At 44.7% G+C, this 19,430-nt stretch overlaps 1 protein-coding gene across 9 annotated transcripts in view; it reads right to left on the bottom strand.

Moving 5' to 3' along the window:
• Positions 1-2,078: 2,078 nt before the first annotated feature.
• The window catches only part of HMBOX1 (homeobox containing 1), a 123,055-nt gene continuing 105,703 nt past the window's right edge, over positions 2,079-19,430 (bottom strand). For all 9 annotated transcript variants that reach the window (XM_077176484.1, XM_054630558.2, XM_054630561.2 and 6 more), the window contains one exon: positions 2,079-17,498. In XM_077176484.1, the coding sequence (XP_077032599.1) occupies positions 17,361-17,498 (138 nt within the window). In that variant the 3' untranslated portion in view covers positions 2,079-17,360. The remainder of the gene's footprint in view (positions 17,499-19,430) is intronic.

Below are 19,430 nucleotides of genomic sequence, written 5' to 3'. Positions count from 1 at the left end.
TCTCTGCCTTGCTCCAGGAGGTCAGTGCCTCAGGGAACTGCCACATCCAACCCTGCCAAGGCCTCAGGGCGATGAGACCTCCCCCTCAACATTTCATGATGTCCTTGAAACCCCCTGCCTGGGCCACATCATTTCCTTTCTCTTTGGCACCATTTCTCTCCCAAATGCAGCTTCATGTTGGAAACAACAGGCAGGGTTTGACTGGGATTATTTTGTGTAGCTTTTCAGTTTATCTTGGCTTTTTTCTAAAGCAACAAACACCGCGTTGATCCTCCCCATCCCCACTGAAACTCAGCGAGCAAAGGATATTTTTATCAGCACTGTCTTGCAATCAGCACACGAAAACAGCTTTTTTTTTTCCTTTAAAGCCACTTCCCTTTTATGTTTTACCTTCTGAAAGAAAAAAAAACCCTCTTTGGCTGAAACACAGGAGCTGTTTGAAGCAGCATCACTTTGTTCAAACCTCGCTCTTCCCGGAAGGTGGCTGTGGCACCTTCCCCACGCTGCCACGTTCTGTTCTGCAGCCAAAGCTGGCTTGAAAAGACTCCCATCAAAAAGAGCAGGAAAATAATTTTTTTAAAACCTCCAAAACTAACAAAGAACACCTTTTTTTCCCGTTTTCCTTCAAATTAACACCGCTTCCATCGGCCTCGCTTGGCTTCAAACACTTTGCTATGGGAGGCAGCAGCTCCTGGGCTTCACCCTGAGTGGAGAGAGGAGCTGCCCTGCCACGAGCTGGGCACATTTCCAAGGGCGTTTTGCTCACCTTTGGACACCAACCTGAGAGAAATTATTGGTTTTTCCCTGATCAATCTGGTTTCCCACCAAAGCAGGCACAAAGGGCTGGGAGTGCAACTTTGCAAAGCACAGACCTCCAACGTGGATTTATTCCTCTTGTGTTTTTTAAAACATCTCCAAATGGAGCTTTTACTTTATTCCTGGTTTTCAGCTGTGAAGGAGGGAGTGGGCTTCATCCAGCATGCCAGATGTTGCCAGACACCCCTAGAAGTGTTTTTCCCATCCCTGCAAGTGTCCAAGGCCAGATTGGATGGAACCTGGAGCAGCCTGGGATAGTGGAAGGTGGCAAGGGGTGGGGCTGGATGAGCTTTGAGGTCCCTTCCACCCCAAACCATCCTGGGATTCCATGATCCCCACTCTCCTCTCTCCAGAAAATTCCCTCTGCAAACACAGCAGCTCCGGCAGCTGATGATGGGGAGGGTTAAGATAAATTTTATCCCCCTCTTTGATGTCTGAGAGGCACAAGGAGCAGTCTGAAAGGTGTTTCCACCCTTGAAGTTCATTATTAATCATCTGCACCCCTCCAGAGTTGCCTTCCTCCCTGTTTTGGGGTGTCCATCCTGAGCAAACGCCCCAGCCACAGCTGCAGATCCTGATTTTAACCAGGATGGCAGGACCTGGGCACCATTTCACTGAATGAATCAATTCCTGTGACTTTGTGTCTTCTCTGCCACCCGGCTCAGCTTCCACACCTCCTGCAGGAATTTCTTCCCACTCTGAGGAAGCTTTTCCCACCCCATAAATCCTCTCTGAGACCCCCCCGAGCTGCTCAGCACCAAAGGGCGGCCACAGCCCCTCCTGCCTGGGGCTTCTCAACAATTCAGCATCTTCTGGTTTGTGAGCCAAGGTCTGCTCCCTCCAGAGCTCAGCTGCTTCAGCAGGAGACGTGGATGGTTGGGATGGGCTCGCAGGGCCCTTCCTGAGGCTCTGGGGGCCGGCTGGGGGAGGTTCCCAAAGGGAAGGGGACACAGCACCTTTGTATGGCCAGAACTTGGACCTGGGACAAACCCCAGGCAAAGGAGGGAAAACTCCACTCTCAACATCTCCTTTGAGTGGAAACTGCCCCAAAAGGTCTCTGGAATCAACCCATGGCTCACATCCCAAGTGATTCCACTGCTTCAAATCCACCACCCCACCACTTTCATCCCTTCCAAAGGGGGAGTGCACAAAGAATTAATTTTTTCCCAAACAAATCCAAATTTTCTACATTCACTTTGCTCTCAGGACACATTTTAGGTCTCAGACAAGCCCTGCACAAAAAGGATGACAGAAGAAAAGGGTCAGTGTTGAGTTATACGTTTTTATTTTCTAATAGGTACAATACTAAAATAAACACAAATTAAAAAAAAGTTTTATTAAAACAAAACTGTACAAAAAAGCAGTTATACTACATTTTAATTACAGAACAGTCTACTGTCCAAAAGGCACTAATCCAGAATAGGAGATACAATGATACAGGACTCATTTGAACTATTTTAATCAATACAATAGAGCACTTGTTTCTCTGTCCATTCACATACAGAAACAAGGACTTTTGCTACAGTCATTACACATTGTTATAAATATGAGCCCTACGTAGAAAGGTGCAGTATCGCCCTCCCCCGGCCACGGGTCAGCTCTGACAAAGACAGGGATTAAACTGAAAAAAAAAACCCAAAAGGGCACAAGGGGAGAAGCTGATGGTTCATCTTCAGAGCAGCTGCTGCCAGGGGAAGGTGTGATGGATATTGACCCTCACCTGCATTTGGGATGGAGGCTGGACCAGTTTCCTCAAGGGGCTGTGGTGGGACTGAAGGTGAACTTCCATCATCTCCTGCTCCAAGCTTCCCATCAGTTACTCCACTACATCCTGTCCTATCCAGTCTCCTCTGGCCCTTTGTTTCTCTGTGATGGATAAATAACAATTCCCAAGCACACCAAGGGCTCTCAGGTTTCCTACACTGCTCCTTTTCTCCTCACAGGGAGCCACCAGCACCTTGCAGGTCAAGGCAGTGACTGGGAGAAGAGTTTGGGATGCTCTTCTCAACACTCAGGGCCTTCACTGCAAGGGCATCTGGCAAGAACAGATGGGCCCCTCTCAGAGCTGCTCCAACCTTCCCAAAGAGCCAAAGAGCCCCAGAGCCACCAGGGGTGGATGTTCCTGAGGGGGCACAGGGACAGTTACAACCCATCACTCCCCAGCCCTCCTTCCTGACAGTCAAACCCTCCATCAGCAGCCAGTGTGGGGAACACGAGGTGCTTCCTCCATGCCCCTGGGGTGGGACTGAGGTTCACCCCTGGGACCACCCCAGCACTTTCTTCTCCACAAGCAACTTCCTACCACGAGGATCTGCCCATCCTCCCTCCCAACCTATCCAATCCATTTTTTTTCCCCTAAAATGTCAGGCTGAGGAGCAGCAGCAGGCCATGGGAACGTGTTTAGGGAACAACTACGAGCAGAGGAGCCAACCAGAACATGAATATTCAACTTCACCACGAAGAGGAGCTGGGACATGAAACATCTCATCTTTCAGCTGAACGAGCAGCCTCTATGATCAAGACCAGGGTGGATCTGAAGGGGATGATGATGATGATGATGATGATGATGAGGATGATGATGATGATGAGGGGCATCACCTGACTCGTTCCCTGTGGAGGAAGGAGGTTGGACACACGGCAGGAGAGGGATACTGCACCTTTGGAACAGTGTCATACACATAAGACAAAGACAGGCATCTGGATGTTAACAAAAATAAGTAACAAAGAAATATGATTAAACAAAATCTCTTCTCACATCATCCTATACTACATCCTCCTTCTGCTTAGCAGAAAATTGTACGTACACAAAAATACAAATACACAATTTTGTAGAACAGTCTGATTTTAATATATTTATATATATTTATATTTATATGAGTGGCAGGTTAGTTCATTATATAGAGCTTTTTGCACTTTTGGCTCATATGCAACAAGGCTTTATAAATTCAGCTTTAGCTTTCATTCAGGTTTTATAGCTTCTTGAACATTTGTTTTCACATTTAAAGCAGCATCCAATTTGCAAGAGGAGTTGGTGGTGGCTACAGCAAGGATCAGGTCAAGAGGTTATTTGGGGGCTGGGGGGGGGTAAGGAGAATATACATTCCAGTGTGAGTGTGAGTGTGAGTGTGAGTGTGCGCTAGTGCTCATGGAAAACCGACCAGAGGATGAGCACATCACTCCAGGATCCCATGGTTACCTCTTGAGGTAGGCAGGACACCTACAGCAGATGAGACACAGGGCCCAGCTGGGGCAAAGCAGCAGCTGGGTGGGAGAGGGGGAACGGACAGGGCAGGGATGGGGCACGGCTCGTCTGGGGGTCACTGATGGATCTGGGGACACTGAAGTGACAGGAGGCAGCTGCAGCCATCCCAGCACAGCCCAGACAGGAGATGCACGGCTGGCACCAGCCCCTGGGCCGAGAGCACAGTGGGACAAAGTGGAGGCACACGGAATTTGGATGTGAGAACCTCCCCAGCCTTCACTGGGGTTTTGTTGTTCCTGTGTGGCTCTGAGGTTGTTCCACTGTGCCCTCACTCGTGGGCTTGCAACACTCAACTACAGCATCCATCTGCTGTCACCAACACCCACTGACAGTGACAATCACTGCTCAGGGAAAATCTCACTTCCAAAAGGCATCTAGGAGCAGGGCCGAGGTCTGTGTGTGCCACAGGCTCCACTAAAAAAGTGGATTTCCATCAGGAAATGTCCTGATTTCCACCAGGACCCCAGCAATGGATTCCCACGGGATCACTGCTTCTATCAGCACCCATGCACTCCCCAGAGGCTGAGTTCCTGCCCTCTGCAGAGATGCCCTCACAGCTTTCCTTGCCAACAGTCCTTTCCCAGGCCTTCCCACCTCAGATGTTGTCAGAGTGAGAAGATTTTGTTGCTAATGAAAAATAAAACATTTACACACGGATTGCTTTCATTTGCTGAACCCTCAAGTGTTACTAAAACTCCTTCATAGTGTTCTGTTACCTCCTCTCGCTGTGGTCAGAAGAAATCCTCATTTAATGAAATATTTTAAACTATCACTGATACCTCTATTCTTCAAACCCACATAGAATTCTCACCTTTACAAAATTATAACCACCTGCCAATAGTTAGGGTTATTTGGACAAAATGTTTAGCAGGTGCCACTATGATAAACCTAGAAATAATTAAGAATATAGGAAGAAACTGCCTTTGGGATTCCAGAGGGGTTCTGGCTGCCCCATCCCTGGAAATGTTCCAGGCCAGGTTGGATGGGGCTTGGAGCAACCTGGGATAGTGGGAGGTGTCCCTGCCCATGGCTGGATGATTTTTAAGGTTCTTTCCAACCCAAACCATTCTGTGATTCCAAAGGAGGCGATTAAAGAAGCACATCAGCTTTTTCCACCCAGACCTGGTTTCTAGAGGTGGATTTATCACACAGAGCTCTTTGTATCTGCAATCCAAGAGGCAGTTTCCTACTGAATTCCATCCTCTTTGCCATCCACCCCAGACCAGAGATTGCAAACGTTTGGCTGAGGAATGAGATCCCTCCCACAAGACTGAGAACCAAGGGGGGCAGCACGAGGAAAGAACAGGGGAGTTTTTCCAGCCAAATTCTGCTGGGCTCCAGACTCACTGGAGGGATGTGTGGAGGGATGCAGGGAGGGCTCTTTTCTTAAGAGGGAAATGAGGTCTAATCCTATTCCTCCAGCTCACTCTGGAGTCCTGTTCCTCACTTAGGCACTTTTAAAATCGACATTAAGAAAAAAAAACAAACCTAAAATGAAAGAAGTACTGCACGAATCTCCCACTTCCAGGCTTTGGGAGGATCATGAAGACCAAGAGGAAGACAGCCAAGGCAATGTGGCAGGAAAATGGTGCTCCCCATGGCCACAACTGACTCTGACTCGTCACCCTTTGACAGAACTGCTGTGGAACTAAACTGAGTTTAAATGTGGGTTTTCCCCAAGGGCACAGCCTGTCCCATTGTGCCATCCCACGGGATCTGATTTCCAACGGGGCTCTCCCAGCCTCAGCCAGCAGCACTAAGGGGAGAGATGCTGCCCAGAACCATCCAGAACTCCAGCAGCAAAATCAGGGAGGCTTTGATGACGTTCAGAAAGACATCCCAGGAGCCAACAGCAAGGAAAAAGGGATCTTGGGTTTGGGTTTTTACTGGGCGATAGAATGGGGAATTTGTCACTCCCGAAAGACCAAACAGGGCTCTGACCTCACAGCAACCAAAAACCAGCTTCAGGTCAGCTTAAGGCTCAGGATGACATCCAAATTCACACAGAAGCAAAAAAACAAAAAAAAAGGAACAGAAAATTCAGTGGGTAACACTGGAAGATGGGAAGCTCAAAATCCAAACTCTGTTTTCACTGTAATTTTTCACTTGGAAAAGTGACTTCAAGATTTTCCAATGATTTTTCAAGCCTAAACCAACTTATGAATAATAATAACAATAAGCTACTTATTTTATTATTATTATTATTATTAACAATAATAATAATAATAAAATAAGCTACTCTGGCTGCAATGAGGGATCCCTAACCCTGGATAAATGAAGTGTCCAAGGGAAGCAGCAGACTCCTGGGAAAGCTGTGCAAATCCAGGCATCCTGTCCCAAACACCCACATTAAAAGCAGGCACCCAAATCCACTGCTCCAATTAAGGTTCCAACACAAAGGGCAAGCAAGGCAAAATAAATTGGAACAAAAAAAGGCCAGGCTGGATGGGGCTTGGAGCAGCCTGGGATAGGGGAAGGCGTCCCTGGCCATGGCAGGGGCAGGAACTGGATGAGCTTTAAGGTCCTTTCCAAACCAAACCATTCCATGATTGTATGAAAAAAGAAAACATTTCCACCTTGTCCCTCTCCCATGGTCCAACCCCCTGATTCACACAGGATTGTGCAAGTGAAGAACCTGCTGTAAACTGGCTGAATTTATGAGCTGATTTTTTTTTTGTTTTTTAAACCGGCCAAAGTAGATAAAATTGTTCTTATTTATTTCATATATACTTCAAGTAAGTAATGGATACAGCACCATCTAAAAGGCCAAAGGAAAGGGGAATGTCTCCCAGTAAACAAATCTTCCCAGTAAAAAAAAGAAGACAGACCAAGTAATAATAATAAAAAAATTATACTTAAAAATTGCTATTTCTGTGATTTTTTAATCATCCCAACTGCAAGGAGGGAAGGGAGAAGGGTTTGAGAGCTGAGAAACCCCGGAGTAGAAAGTCTGGAAGCTTCTGCCCTACACTGAATTGCTTTTTATAGGGTGGAAACAACATAAATCCCTTACTAGGAGGCTGCAAGGACAACAGCTTCAGCTCAGAGCACTTCAGAACAGGCAAACCAGGTAAAATGGGATTATTGGAGCTTGCATGCAAGATGAAATAAATTATTTCTATGAGAAGCATTGAAATCTGGGAAAATAATGTGCCAAATTCAGTACTGAGAATCAACTTCAGAGGGAAGCAAATGGCTCAGAGCAGTTGAGGAGGGTTGAGCTCAGAGTCCACAGGAATTCCTTCAAGGAATGCAGGCTCCATGGAGGAAATGAGGAGACTTCAGTCTAGCAAGAGGGCTTGTGCTGGCTGTGGGATGTTTTTGAAGCCCTCTTAAAATGGCATTTGTGGAAATCAGCTGCTGAGGCACTGCAGCCCAATAAAAGGGTGGTGGTTGATCAAATTCTATTTATGCTGAATTTTTTGGGGTAATGGTGCAAGATTTTTATTGTACGGAACTGGAACTGGGGTTAGAGACATAAGGCACAACGTGTTCTCTGATGGAAAGCTCTTGCTGCAGAGAACCCCTCCAGAACTCAAATCTCTATAAACTATTCAATATTCTGAACAAGTTCTAAAGGTAAAAGACAAATTTTATCTCTTTGGAGTCACAGATTTACAATTAAGGCCAGAAGGGACCAGTGTGTCACCTACAAGGAGACCCTGAAGGTCGAGTGGCCTCCCACAATCCTGATGCAAACTCCCTATTTCCATCTACTTCGTAACAATAAAAATAAAAATAAAAATAAAAATAAAAATAAAAATAAAAATAAACAAACCCAACCCTAATTGAAAGTGTCTCTCTATTCTGCATCACTCTTTACAAATTTATCACATCTATCCAATGGATTTATAAATATTCCCACATCTCAACAGCATTTATTTTCTCCAAGGCCCTGGGAAAAGAGGACTGAGACTTACAAAGCTCTACAGAAGAAAGATTTGTGTAAGTAAAGAGCTCTGAAGGAAGGAAGTGCTGAATTGAACTGCTTGAATTGTTCCTGTGTGCCAAGGTGGGAATGTTTGGTCGAACTGAGAGGGAACTCTGCAGGGAAACCTTCCAGCACCTTCCAGGGGCTAAAGGGGCTCCAGGAGAGCTGGAGAGGGATTGGGACAAGGGATGGAGGGACAGGACACAGGGAATGGCTCCCACTGCCAGAGGGCAGGGATGGATGGGATATTGGGAAGGAATTCTTGGCTGGGAGGGTGTGGCTGGGATGAAATTCCCAGAGAAGCTGTGGCTGCCCCTGGATATCCCTGGAAGTGCCCAAGGCCAGGCTGGACAGGGTTTGGAGCATCCTGGGATAGTGGAAGGTCCCTGCCCATGGCAGGGGGTGGGATGGGATGGATTTAATGGCCCTTCCCATCCAAACCATTCCAGGATTCTCTGAACTACCTCTGTGAGAAAATGAACACAAGCACGGCTCGAATTCCAGGGACAGCTCCTAAACCACTTCAATTCTCTCACCAACAAAGATCCCAAGGTGTTTCCCCCTTTCAGGGAGCAGTTCCAGATGCTGTGCAAGGCCCCTGGGCCCTTCCCAGCAACATCTTGAATTCCTTCACCATTCCAAACCCAAACTCATCCCACTCCATCCCGTATCTTGGAGGTGGAGATGCTCCTGCTGCTGCTGTTTTCGCTCCGTAATTTCACCAATTGTTTTCAAGCAGATTGGATGTGTCAGGGACAGTCTGTGGCATGCTGGGCTTGAAAAGATCTGTCCACAATGCATAAAGGAAGTGGGAAACCTGGTCAGTGAGTTGATATTGGGAATTCCTGGCTCTGGTTAGCTCCTGAAGGGTTTTTTCCACCCTGTCCCTACAGCCCTGTCAAAGAAGAGACAGCAGCAACTTCATCAGCAGGCAGACTTTAAAAAAAATTCTATCCAAAGTCAAATGTGCTTTGAGGAATGGAATAAATGCTTAATATTCTTAATGGAATATACTGGGTGAGAAATATTAATTAATAATTTACTTTCATTATCTCTTTGCCCTCCTTGAGCGATCTGACAGATAAACTGTGTAAGTAAAATGTATTTTTAAATCTCAAATGGTGTCAAATACATCTCAGAAGGCTGAATCCAACCTCTTAATTAAAGAGGTGGGTTATTTAAGCTACATATGCCATCTTGCCATAACATGGAAGACTTTAATTAGTTAAGGAGAAGGGAGAGGAGGACAGGGAAGCTGAATTGAGGCCAGTGACAGCAGCAAGTGAACATCTAAAAATGTATTTTCTAAAACAGAAGTTGTTCCCATTGGTACTGTGAGTGCAGTGGTGGGAACTGTGCTCGAAGAACTGAAGTACCCACGGCCACAGGTCTGCTCTGAACTGGGATTCACATGGATTTCAGTACAAAGAAGCTGAAAAGTAACTGGGAGATTTAAATAAAAGCCTAAGGAAGTCCCTAAATTCTCTCGAGGATTTTTTGGTGATAGGAAGCTGTTAGTTTTACTAAATTTGACTCAAGAGTCCCTCTAAGCATCTTTACATGCCAACAAAATGTGGAAACCTGCCTGGTAAGTGGAGAACAGCACTATGGAAAAATCTGGTCAAGAAAATTAAGGGCAAAAATGGAGCACAGGCTCTGCAGTGCTCAGTGGGCAACAGACACTCACAAAAACAGATTTAAAAGGCACAGAACACCCTGTGGCAGATGCTTTTGGAGACTACAGCTACAGATCTGGGGAAAATAATGATATTTTGGGTCACCACCAGATATCCTGGGTGATTGGCAAGAATGGTGTCCAGCCAACTCTTCTTTGGGGATATTTTGAGATTTTTTCGAAGGGAAAAGGGGAGTTAGCTCCTGTCACTACACTGTGTAGGCTGACAGAGCAGAGGTGGAGAACACGGCAACAAGTGCTGATAAGGCTTCCAAACAAGGAATGGGAATTTGGAATGGCACCCAAGAGCCAGGGACATTCCCTGCTCCAAGGAAAACTCAGGATGAGTCCAGTGGAGTTCACGGCTCATTCTCGTCATCTCCTTCAATCCAAAACGAGCCAGAAGAGCTAAACCAGGCCCTGGGCAATCTGTCCCCAGGCTGTCACACAACCAAATGTCCTCTTTGTCTCCCAAACGCACTGGGAGTGACAAGCACGTGGAGCAGGGACACAGAATCGGGAGGAGCAGCTTTGCATAGAAAACTGAGCTCGGTTCAGTCCCTGCTGTTTTAAGTCACCATTCACTGAGGTCATTATTTAAGTTTACAGAGGAGCTGTGTTCCAAGTGTCACTAATAACACCGGTATTAAAAGAGAATTAGGGGGTGGGAGATCTTCTGTTTTCAATCACAGAAAAGACAGAAATCCTTTTAATCACGGCCATGCCAATCCCCACAGTTCTAAAGCTGCTAATTACCCGTCAGGGACACCCAGGCATTGAAAAGAGCTCTGCCATCACTGTGACTGCCATACTCCCATGCATTTATCCTGCCCATCCCAATTACCCTGGCTGCAGCCTGAAAGGATTCAGCACAAGTGTGCCGGGTGTTTTGATCAGCAGAACACACCCGCTGCCATTGAGCAGAGAGGGAATAAATGGCAGAGGGAGGCTTCTGCCAAGGCAGCTGAGGGAGAGATGTTCTGCACATACAGAAACATCAAAGGCCCATCACCAGCCTGCTCCAGCTCAATGGCTTCAGTTCATTCCTGCTTGAGCTCTTGGCTGGAGCACTCCAGACCTCCCTGAAAGAATGGGAAACAGCTCCACACTGCAGCCATCAAGCCCATCGGTTCTTTTGCTGCACCAGCCTGATTAAAAGGGACATTTAAAATGTTCTGTGAATTTTTTCCCCCCCCCGCCGTGTTTCAAATGGCAAATTCTTTTCTAGCTCCCTGGCAGTTGGGGCTCTCCATCCCTGGAAGTGCCCAGGGCCAGGATGGACTCTGGGGCTTGGAGCAAGCTGGGACAGTGGAAGGTGCCCCTGTCAATGGCATGGGTGGGACTGGATGCTCCTTAAAATCCCTTCTCACTCAACCCATTCCACAATTCTCTGATATAAACTACACAACAAACAATTCCAGGCTATTTTTAAGTGACAAAACCTAAGGCCAAGGATGGCAACAAACCCTTTAGTAAAAGAGTTTAAATTTTTCTTCCTCTGCCCCACTGCTGCCACTGAGATAAACTTCCATTGGTTTGATTTGATTTACGTTTGTTGGACAAAAACCAACATCAAATCACTGTCACCTTACTGACAGTCCTCAAAACACTCAACCACACTCCTCTAGTTGTAACACATTTCTCACAAAGGAAAAAAAAAAGATAATTTCAGTGTATTTTAAATTTGGATTTGTAGCTGCCATCTCTAGAATGCCTCTGGTTTTCATGAATGTGCAAGGTCTTTAGTCAGACAGTTTAAACCCCATAAATTTGACAGCAGCAAGAGAGGTTGAAAGGAAGGTTTTAGGCCTGTACCAAATCCCTTTTGGCCAATAACTGATCCAATATCCTGAGTAAATATCCCAGCTGCTCAAAAGCCCAAAGGGGAATGTTTTAGGTTGAAACATCTCTGCAACTCTTCTCGGGAACTGCAAGGTGTTTTTTTGGTCAGGCCATCAACCTTCCCTTCCAAGGAATCACAGTGAAAACTCCACAAAACTCCATTAAAGTAGCTGGGATCAGGATCCAACCCCTGGCTGCTGCTACAAACACACAAAATCCATGGAAGGAACATATATTAAGGTCACTGACATGTAACACAATTTTAAGACCAATCCTGCCAAGAAAGATTCCTGCCAAATGCCAAAAGCTGCACCAAACCAAAGATTATTGCCTACAAGCTTAAGACTTTGATCAAAAGAATATTATCAAGTTAAATAAGTTCAAAGAGTGCAAGAGCTACTTGAGTGAGAAAACTCAGATAAAATAAGAGCAAAGTTTTGACAAAACCCCCTAAAATTTGCTGGTAATCACACCATGAGTTTGAAAGAAGCTGATGAGCACTGGGAAGGGGGGCTGCACCAGGATGGAGCTGGAGTGGGAGGAGGAACATTATTATAAATATTAATTAAAATGAGTGGGGATAAAGCAGAGGAGGAGTTGGAAACCATCCCCAGCTGAACACTCCCAGCTCAGGATTATGGGCAGGGTCTCACAGTGAATTTAGTAATTTGCAAAGGAAAATGACTCCAGCTTTGGATTCCAGTTAGGAATCACGCACAGCGAACCAACATCCTGCATGAGGGCAGCAATTCTGGGTTTGAAAAATTCTTACACCAATTTTAGTGGGTTCATCTGTATGAAAAATAAAACCTATTTCAGCTACCACACTGCTTTTCCTAGAAGTGGCCAACAGCATGAGGAAAGGGGGATCCAAGTGAGCATAATCTGACTTTTTCCCAATCAAACCCTTTCAGCTCCTAATAATCACCAATTTGTGATTTGCTGACCCAAAATTTCTGGCTCACCACAGTAGTCACCAGTGGTCTTGAGTTAATCCAAATTTTTCCTGAAATAGGTTCAGCTATGTGGAGTTTCTCACTTGCACTCACAGCAGCAAGACAAAGATAAATCTTCACAAATGAAGGCAAAAACTGATCTACAAATCACAAATGTTACAAAAACATGAAAAACTTACCAGTCTGATGTTAGGCAATGAAACAAACAGAATAAGTCAAATATCCCTGAAGAACTGTGTAAACAGAGCAAATAATTAATGAAATCTCTAACTTATGGCTTGATTGGAGCCTGGAGCCAGACCCTGCAAATAAAGCTCCTCTCTATTAGTAAACTAGAAAAGATAATTTTTATGAACAGCAAAACAGAAAAAACCCTCAACAAATTAACAGAATTTCTTTAAACAAGTCAACATGTACAAATCAGAACTAGGGAACACCTCAGCCTGAGCAGGTCTGCACAGAATCAGAGAATAATTTAGGTCAGAAGAGACCTCTGGAGGTCTCTAATCCAACCCTGTCCAGTTGAATTTTGAGTATCCCCAAGGATGGGAATTCCACTGACTTTCTGGGCCATTTCTACCACTGAGCATGAAAATACTTCTATTTCTATTCATCTGGGATTTTCCTTCATGCAACTTTAGCCCTCTGCCCCTCAGGGTTTTGCTGGGCACTCTGAGAAGAGCCTGGCTCTGTCTTCTCTGGAATCACAGAATATCCTGAGTTGGAAGGGACCCACAAGGACCATCAAAGTCCAGCTCCTGATCCTGCACTGGACCCCCAAGTTAAAACTGATTTATTAAGACAGTTAAAACCCAAAATCTGGGATGTCCCCAGAGCCAGCCTGGACAATCCCAGCTCCTGCAATCTCCGAGTATGTGACATGTGCTCCAACCCTCCCATCTGCCCCCTCCTGCCCACACAACGGCCCCACAAATGATGGACAGAGGTGTCCAAACCCTTTCCATGACCTCCTGAAGGCTCTTAATGAGATTCCTTAATTGCTGCAAGGGTGCAACTGCAGACTCACATCCAGCACAGGATTTCACTAAAACCACATGTGTGTCTGCAGAGTATTCAACAGAGAACAAATCTGCTGATTTTTATCAACTCATAAGGCTTTTGCAAATGTTTGGGATCTCATACTTCAGGAAAAAGGTGTGGGGAGGGGATCTAAAAAAATACCCAACACCAAAACAATCCGGAAAAGAAGTGGAGGTAGAAATTGTTGTTTTAAGAAGACGGTCAGAGACAACAACTCAAGTAAAAGGACTTCATGAGGGGCAAAATATCAGCCAGAACTCACTCTACAAAGGTAAAAGCAATCTGTGACCATCACAGATGAGGAGCTTCTTAAAATTAACTTCTTCTCTGTTCACAGAACAAAAAGGTAGCTTGGATGTGCCACCAGAGCCACTTCAAGGGAAGCCCCAGAGAACAAACTGCAGTGACTCCAGCCTGGCCACAACAAACTGCCACTCTACTGCAGTGCTGCCAAAATGAGGCTTCATTTCCAAGGCAGCCCACAGACAGAAAGACAAAGACAACTCCCATATTGTGGAAGAACCCCCCAAAAGAAAGAATTCCAGGATTCCTGAATTCCAGGACACACCCTCCACTGATTCTTTCACTTACTCCAGATCACACTTGCTCGCCTCGGTACCATCACAGATAATTCACCTCAAACCAAAAAGGGACTGACCAGCTGCAAATGGCTCCTTATGAACTTCCAGAATGAAGGGAACAACCTGCCAGGAGCACCCCGGGGACAGTGGAGGTGCCACTCCTTCCTCTGAGGTGCCACTCCTTCCTCTGAGGTGCCACTCGTTCCTGGTACCTCCTGATGCCCAAGGAGAAGCCAGAACAGACACACCCCAAACACGGACCCCACGGAACCAAGGGGCTGATTCCCCAGATATTTGATATTTGATATTTTCTCTGGTAAGATGACAATGTGGGAAGGTAGAAAACTGGGTATTTACAGCCCAGGAAGATCTGCCAATCTGCAGTTGCTCACAAGGGGTTTTTTACTTGTTTAACCTTCAGAGAAGATACTGTGTGGGATGTCAGCAGCTTCCTGACAGTGACAAACAGAATTAAGACCAGATTATTCTACATTAGATGGTACAGACACACAATTTCAGTGGTGTTACTTTGATCCTGCATCACACGAACCTATAATCAGGATACAGAAGTTCTAATACTATTTTTATTCTTCCCTATTGCTTTAAAAAGGCAAAGCTTCAAACAATGCCTTTTTTTTTTTTTACAGATACTATAGTAAGCAATAAGCAATATTTCTTTTAAAATTGCAGCTGTCCAACAGTTTGAGTCTGTTCTTTTTAAAATGAAACAGCCAGAACAAATGGTGGTGGCAAGCCCAACGTAAAGAGGTCATCGATTATTAAAATCTCCTTACTATAAATCGTGGATGTTGCTTGTCAGCTCAGTGTGTGACTGTGGAATGAATAAGTAGGTAAAATTCCACTAAGGCTCGAGTTTGCTCGATCATTCTGCTGTGCAAAAATAGAAATAAAAGCTCTCCCCATCCTTTCACTCCTAAGTACCAAAACATTCATACAGGCAGTAAGAAAATAACTGCAGTGGTGCAATGGTCACTGATCCAAGTCCTGCCTTTCCTGAGTCCGCCCTGATACTACTCATGAATTTGCCTACTCCAGAAATGCAATAAAACAGGAAAAAAAGACGGGTTCATTCTGCTCCAGTGATCTGTATCTAAGGAAAGCACATAAATTTTCCAATGAAATCCATAAGTGGAAGTCGAGGCCAAGCCCTACCTATAGATCTTCCAAGGGACAGAGAGGTGGCACGGGGGCGCCCTCTGAGAGCACAGGATCCCCTCGGCACGTGGGGGAGCACTTGGCTCCACATGGACAGAGGAAAAGCTGATCTGGAGGGCTCAGCCTGGCTCAAAACCTGCTGAGGAGCCATACTGGAGCCATCACGAACCTCTCTGAGGGTTAAGAGGGAGGAAGGGATGAGAACAAGGCGAGTAACAGGAATTTCCCGTTGCTCTACCTCCAAAGTGGAGGGGAGCAAAGGGAAACCCATCCTTGAGCTGTTTTCCCCTCTTTAGGCTATCCCCACACAAACTGGGAAGATAAAGAGGAATGTGGAGGAAATGCTATGCAAACTTTTCTATATGTGTCTCTATACAAAAATTTCTGTAGGTTTGTTTGAATTTGTTCTCTGTTAATGTAACACAGCCCTGCCCGTCTCTAACGCTTCTCATGCTGTTTCCATCCTCTTACCGGCAGCAACATATCATTTTATCAGGATGCCAGGAGATCATTTCCACACAATGCTAGCAGATGTAATTTTCTTAGATGCACACACAGTTCATCATTTAGATACTAGATGACAAGGTGATCGCAGGGTGACTGTAATGCAAGTTCGCTGTTTGGTATTTGGAATTCTCAAATGATAAAAAAAAGACTTATCAAATATAAATATCTTTAAGAAAAAAGTAACAAAAGTGCTACATATGATCAAGGAAAACAATTCCATTAGTTCCTGCTACTTAGAGTAGGTTTGCTTTACAAATATTACCACATCCATTATCAGTATGGCTTCCAATTATTAATTAAATTGCTCGTAGCAGTATAGCTTTCTCACACCTTAACAAAGACAGAGTAAAGAGAACACAAAACATTCACACCCCATTTCTCAGGTAAGAGATCCTCCTGCCTTCAAACAAACAAAGTTCATATTTAGGAGAGTATTTATGCTCTGATGGTTATCTAGCAAAGGTCAGATGTCGAATTCTCCAGTAACCTTTCAGGCTAGTCAGGACGTAGGCATTACTTACACAGGTGTGTAAAAATCTACTCACCCATTTTAGGACCTTAACAACCTTCCTGGAAAACATTGCTTTCGAAAGTGGCAAAGTGGAGAGGGGAGCAGAGCGGGGACAGAAAAGGTGAGAGAGGAGGATTAAAGGTGAAATTGTTAATGACAGATGGCTAAGAGTCTAGACCTCTTCTGAGCAGGCACTGCCAGCCATGCCAAGAATGAGCAGTGGTTCTGAGAAGTGGACTGTTGTCCATTAGACATTCAGCTCATTTTTCATTTGATCCCAGGCTGGGCTTCAACCACGGTCGCAGAGGCAGAAGGCAGCACTTCTCCACTAAGCCACGCAGCTTGTGAGAGCAGAGGATGTCTGTGCTGAACATGTGAGCATCAACTGAAATGTGGGAATGTGTTTCCAATGGACATTCTCGGCACAGCACCCGAAAAGTAAACGGAGTCACTGTATGACCAGTGAGGCACGGCTTATTGCAGCTGGAAATCATTTATTCCCATGCTGGAGTGGGGTTTCTAAGTGTTCTTTTTACTCTCTGTTGATACTCCCAGTCTGGTGTCCATCGACCCTGTGCCACTACCTCAGCTTGCATCCTTTCAGTCTCAGGGCAGGGAAAGCGTACGGACTATCGGTTTCAACACCATCTCTAAGGTTATCCAAGATTTTAAGTGTAGCCTAAAGACTTGTAATTGAGGGCTGTCTAAAATACCTGGAAGCACTTTGAATGCTAAGACAGAGCAGCAAGATTTTTTTTTTCTCTTTTTTTTTTCTTTTTTTAGTTTTTTTTTTTTTAATTTTACCTTTCTAGCCACTGGGGGCCGGGAGAGGGAGGTTGGTTGGTTGATTGATTATTTATTGGGAATTAATACTGAGAGAGTATATGCAAAGGCTGAGGGCACCATGCCATCTTCACAGAACAAGACCCTAACAGCTAACTGACGTACAAGAAACTGCAAAGTTATACTGTAAGAACACATATTAAGGACTGAGGAAAGTCTGCTAAGGTGCTACGTCTAAAACTAAGTTACTTCTTGCTTTGACCCTCCCCTCTCTTGGCATCAGTCGTCGTCCAGAGCCTCTGTCTTGATCTCGTTGGCTCCTTGCCGGGCCAGCGCCAGGATGGTGTGGTTGACTGCTGCCATCTCCACAGCTAAGGAAATGGGGTCTTGGTGGTCACTATGGCTAGTGCTGTCATCCTGGGGACCATGTGGGAAGGAGCAGAGAGAAGCAGGGTTATTCCACAAGTCCAGAAAACCACAGGGGAGGAAAAAAAAAAAAATGCGCCAAGTGATTGTGGAGGGACAGAGCGGGGTCATAACGTGGGTTTAGGACTGATTTACAACTGGTTTAGGACTGGTTTACAACAGGTTTAGGACTGGTTTCCCTCACTGTGCAGACAAAGGTAACCAGGCAGGGAGTGGGGGACCCAGCTGTGGAGGAAAATATTGAATTATAAAGACACAAGTGATACATAAGGTTAAATCAGGAAAGCAAATTAAGACAGGAATTACTGGGCATGGCACAGGTCCATGCTTACAGCTGGAATATACAGTTCTGGTCATCCCTGGCCATGGCAGGGGGTGGAATAAGATGAACTTTAAGGTCCCTTCCAACCCAAACCATTCTTGGGTTCTCTGATTCTATTTGATGCCACAACAGAAAAAGAAAAGGCAGAGAAAAAAAACATCCCAAGGGAAGAGTTTTCCTCATGAGAAGAAGCTAAACAGAGTCAAGTCCTCCAGTTTGGGGAAGAAATGGCTGATGGTTGATATGATAAATGTTTATTACAAATAATTGGAAAATAAGAGGACAATTGTCCTTGTTTTTTTATGATCTAATAATCAAAGACACTCGCTGGAATGATAATGTGGTCCAAGGCAGCAGTGGGAAGCACTGCTCACTTAGCACAGCTCAGTTCAGGATTCACTGATTTTTACATCAGACAAAAGTAAAAATGGCTTTAAAAGGTGTATGTTTGACAAATCCAGGGGAAATTAGTCTGCTAGAAATTATGGAAACTCAGGAAGCCTCTTAAAACTACTGACTTCCAGAAGCTGGAAGCTACTAGAATGAAATAATTCTATATACATTAGAGAAGTATTTTTTCTTTAACTGCTATTATTGACCAGAACCATGACACAAACTGAGCCTAAGCCTTGGTCCAAGTCAGCATCCTCTGAAACATTGAATTCACACAGATAAAGGTGAAAAGATGCTGGAAAACTCTTCCAATGCTAAGAAAACCAGTGACTGAAGGGGATTGGAACCACCATAAATCAAATAGGGAATTTTGGGAAAAATCATGGTGCTTTCCCTTCTTCAAAACAGGGCACTAGTAGTTACCCACCTGTGATCTTGGATTTTTAAATTATTACCATTTACAGAAAGGAAATGATAAACATTTATCAGTATCCCAACAGCCTTCAAGTGATGAACTTTTGTGATTTAAAATTTAAAACATGCATAGAGTATTTTTAAATTAAGATGATGGGTGGCAAATGTTAAGGAGGACAAAAAAACCCCCAGGATTTGGTAAAATCCTGACATTATTTAGAAGGATTCATTCATTTATAACAAGGGTCTGGTAAATTTTAGGGCCACTCAGAAATCTTTGTCATGGTACAAATACAGAGCCCTAAAATCTGGGGTTTAGGCCCTTTGTTAGTATTCAGATGAACTTTGTGTTTTAAAGTTTATTAAGAGTTTAAGTGTATCTGTGGCAAACAGAATTTCTGGGTTTAACAACTAAGGGATGCTAAATGGTCATCAGGAGAACTTGCCATTTAATCTGCTTTGCTGCTCATGGCTAATTACACCTCGTAGAGGAGCCCAGATTACTGAGAAATGTCATTTCTTAGGCCTCTAAATAAAGATCTTTAAACTTTAACAACCCATTTATTTCTCTTTTCAAAGTATCCTGGTTAATGCACAGAAGAAAAACATAGTTCAGTTCATGCTCCACCTCAGTATTCCAGTGCTGTCTGTCTGACAGGGAATTTTCTGGGCTTGGCAGTGGTTTCTAAATATTTTATGGCAGTCACAGAGCAGCTTCTCATCACTGAGAGCCAGAAAAGTTGGTCCCACCAAATCTGCTGGTGCTGACCTACAAAAAGGGTCTCAATCCCCAT

The sequence above is a fragment of the Agelaius phoeniceus genome, chromosome 3 (genome assembly GCF_051311805.1).
Source record: "Agelaius phoeniceus isolate bAgePho1 chromosome 3, bAgePho1.hap1, whole genome shotgun sequence".
Lineage (NCBI taxonomy): Eukaryota > Metazoa > Chordata > Aves > Passeriformes > Icteridae > Agelaius > Agelaius phoeniceus.
Note: the sequence above shows the minus strand (reverse complement) of the source record. Positions and strands in the feature narration are given on the sequence as shown.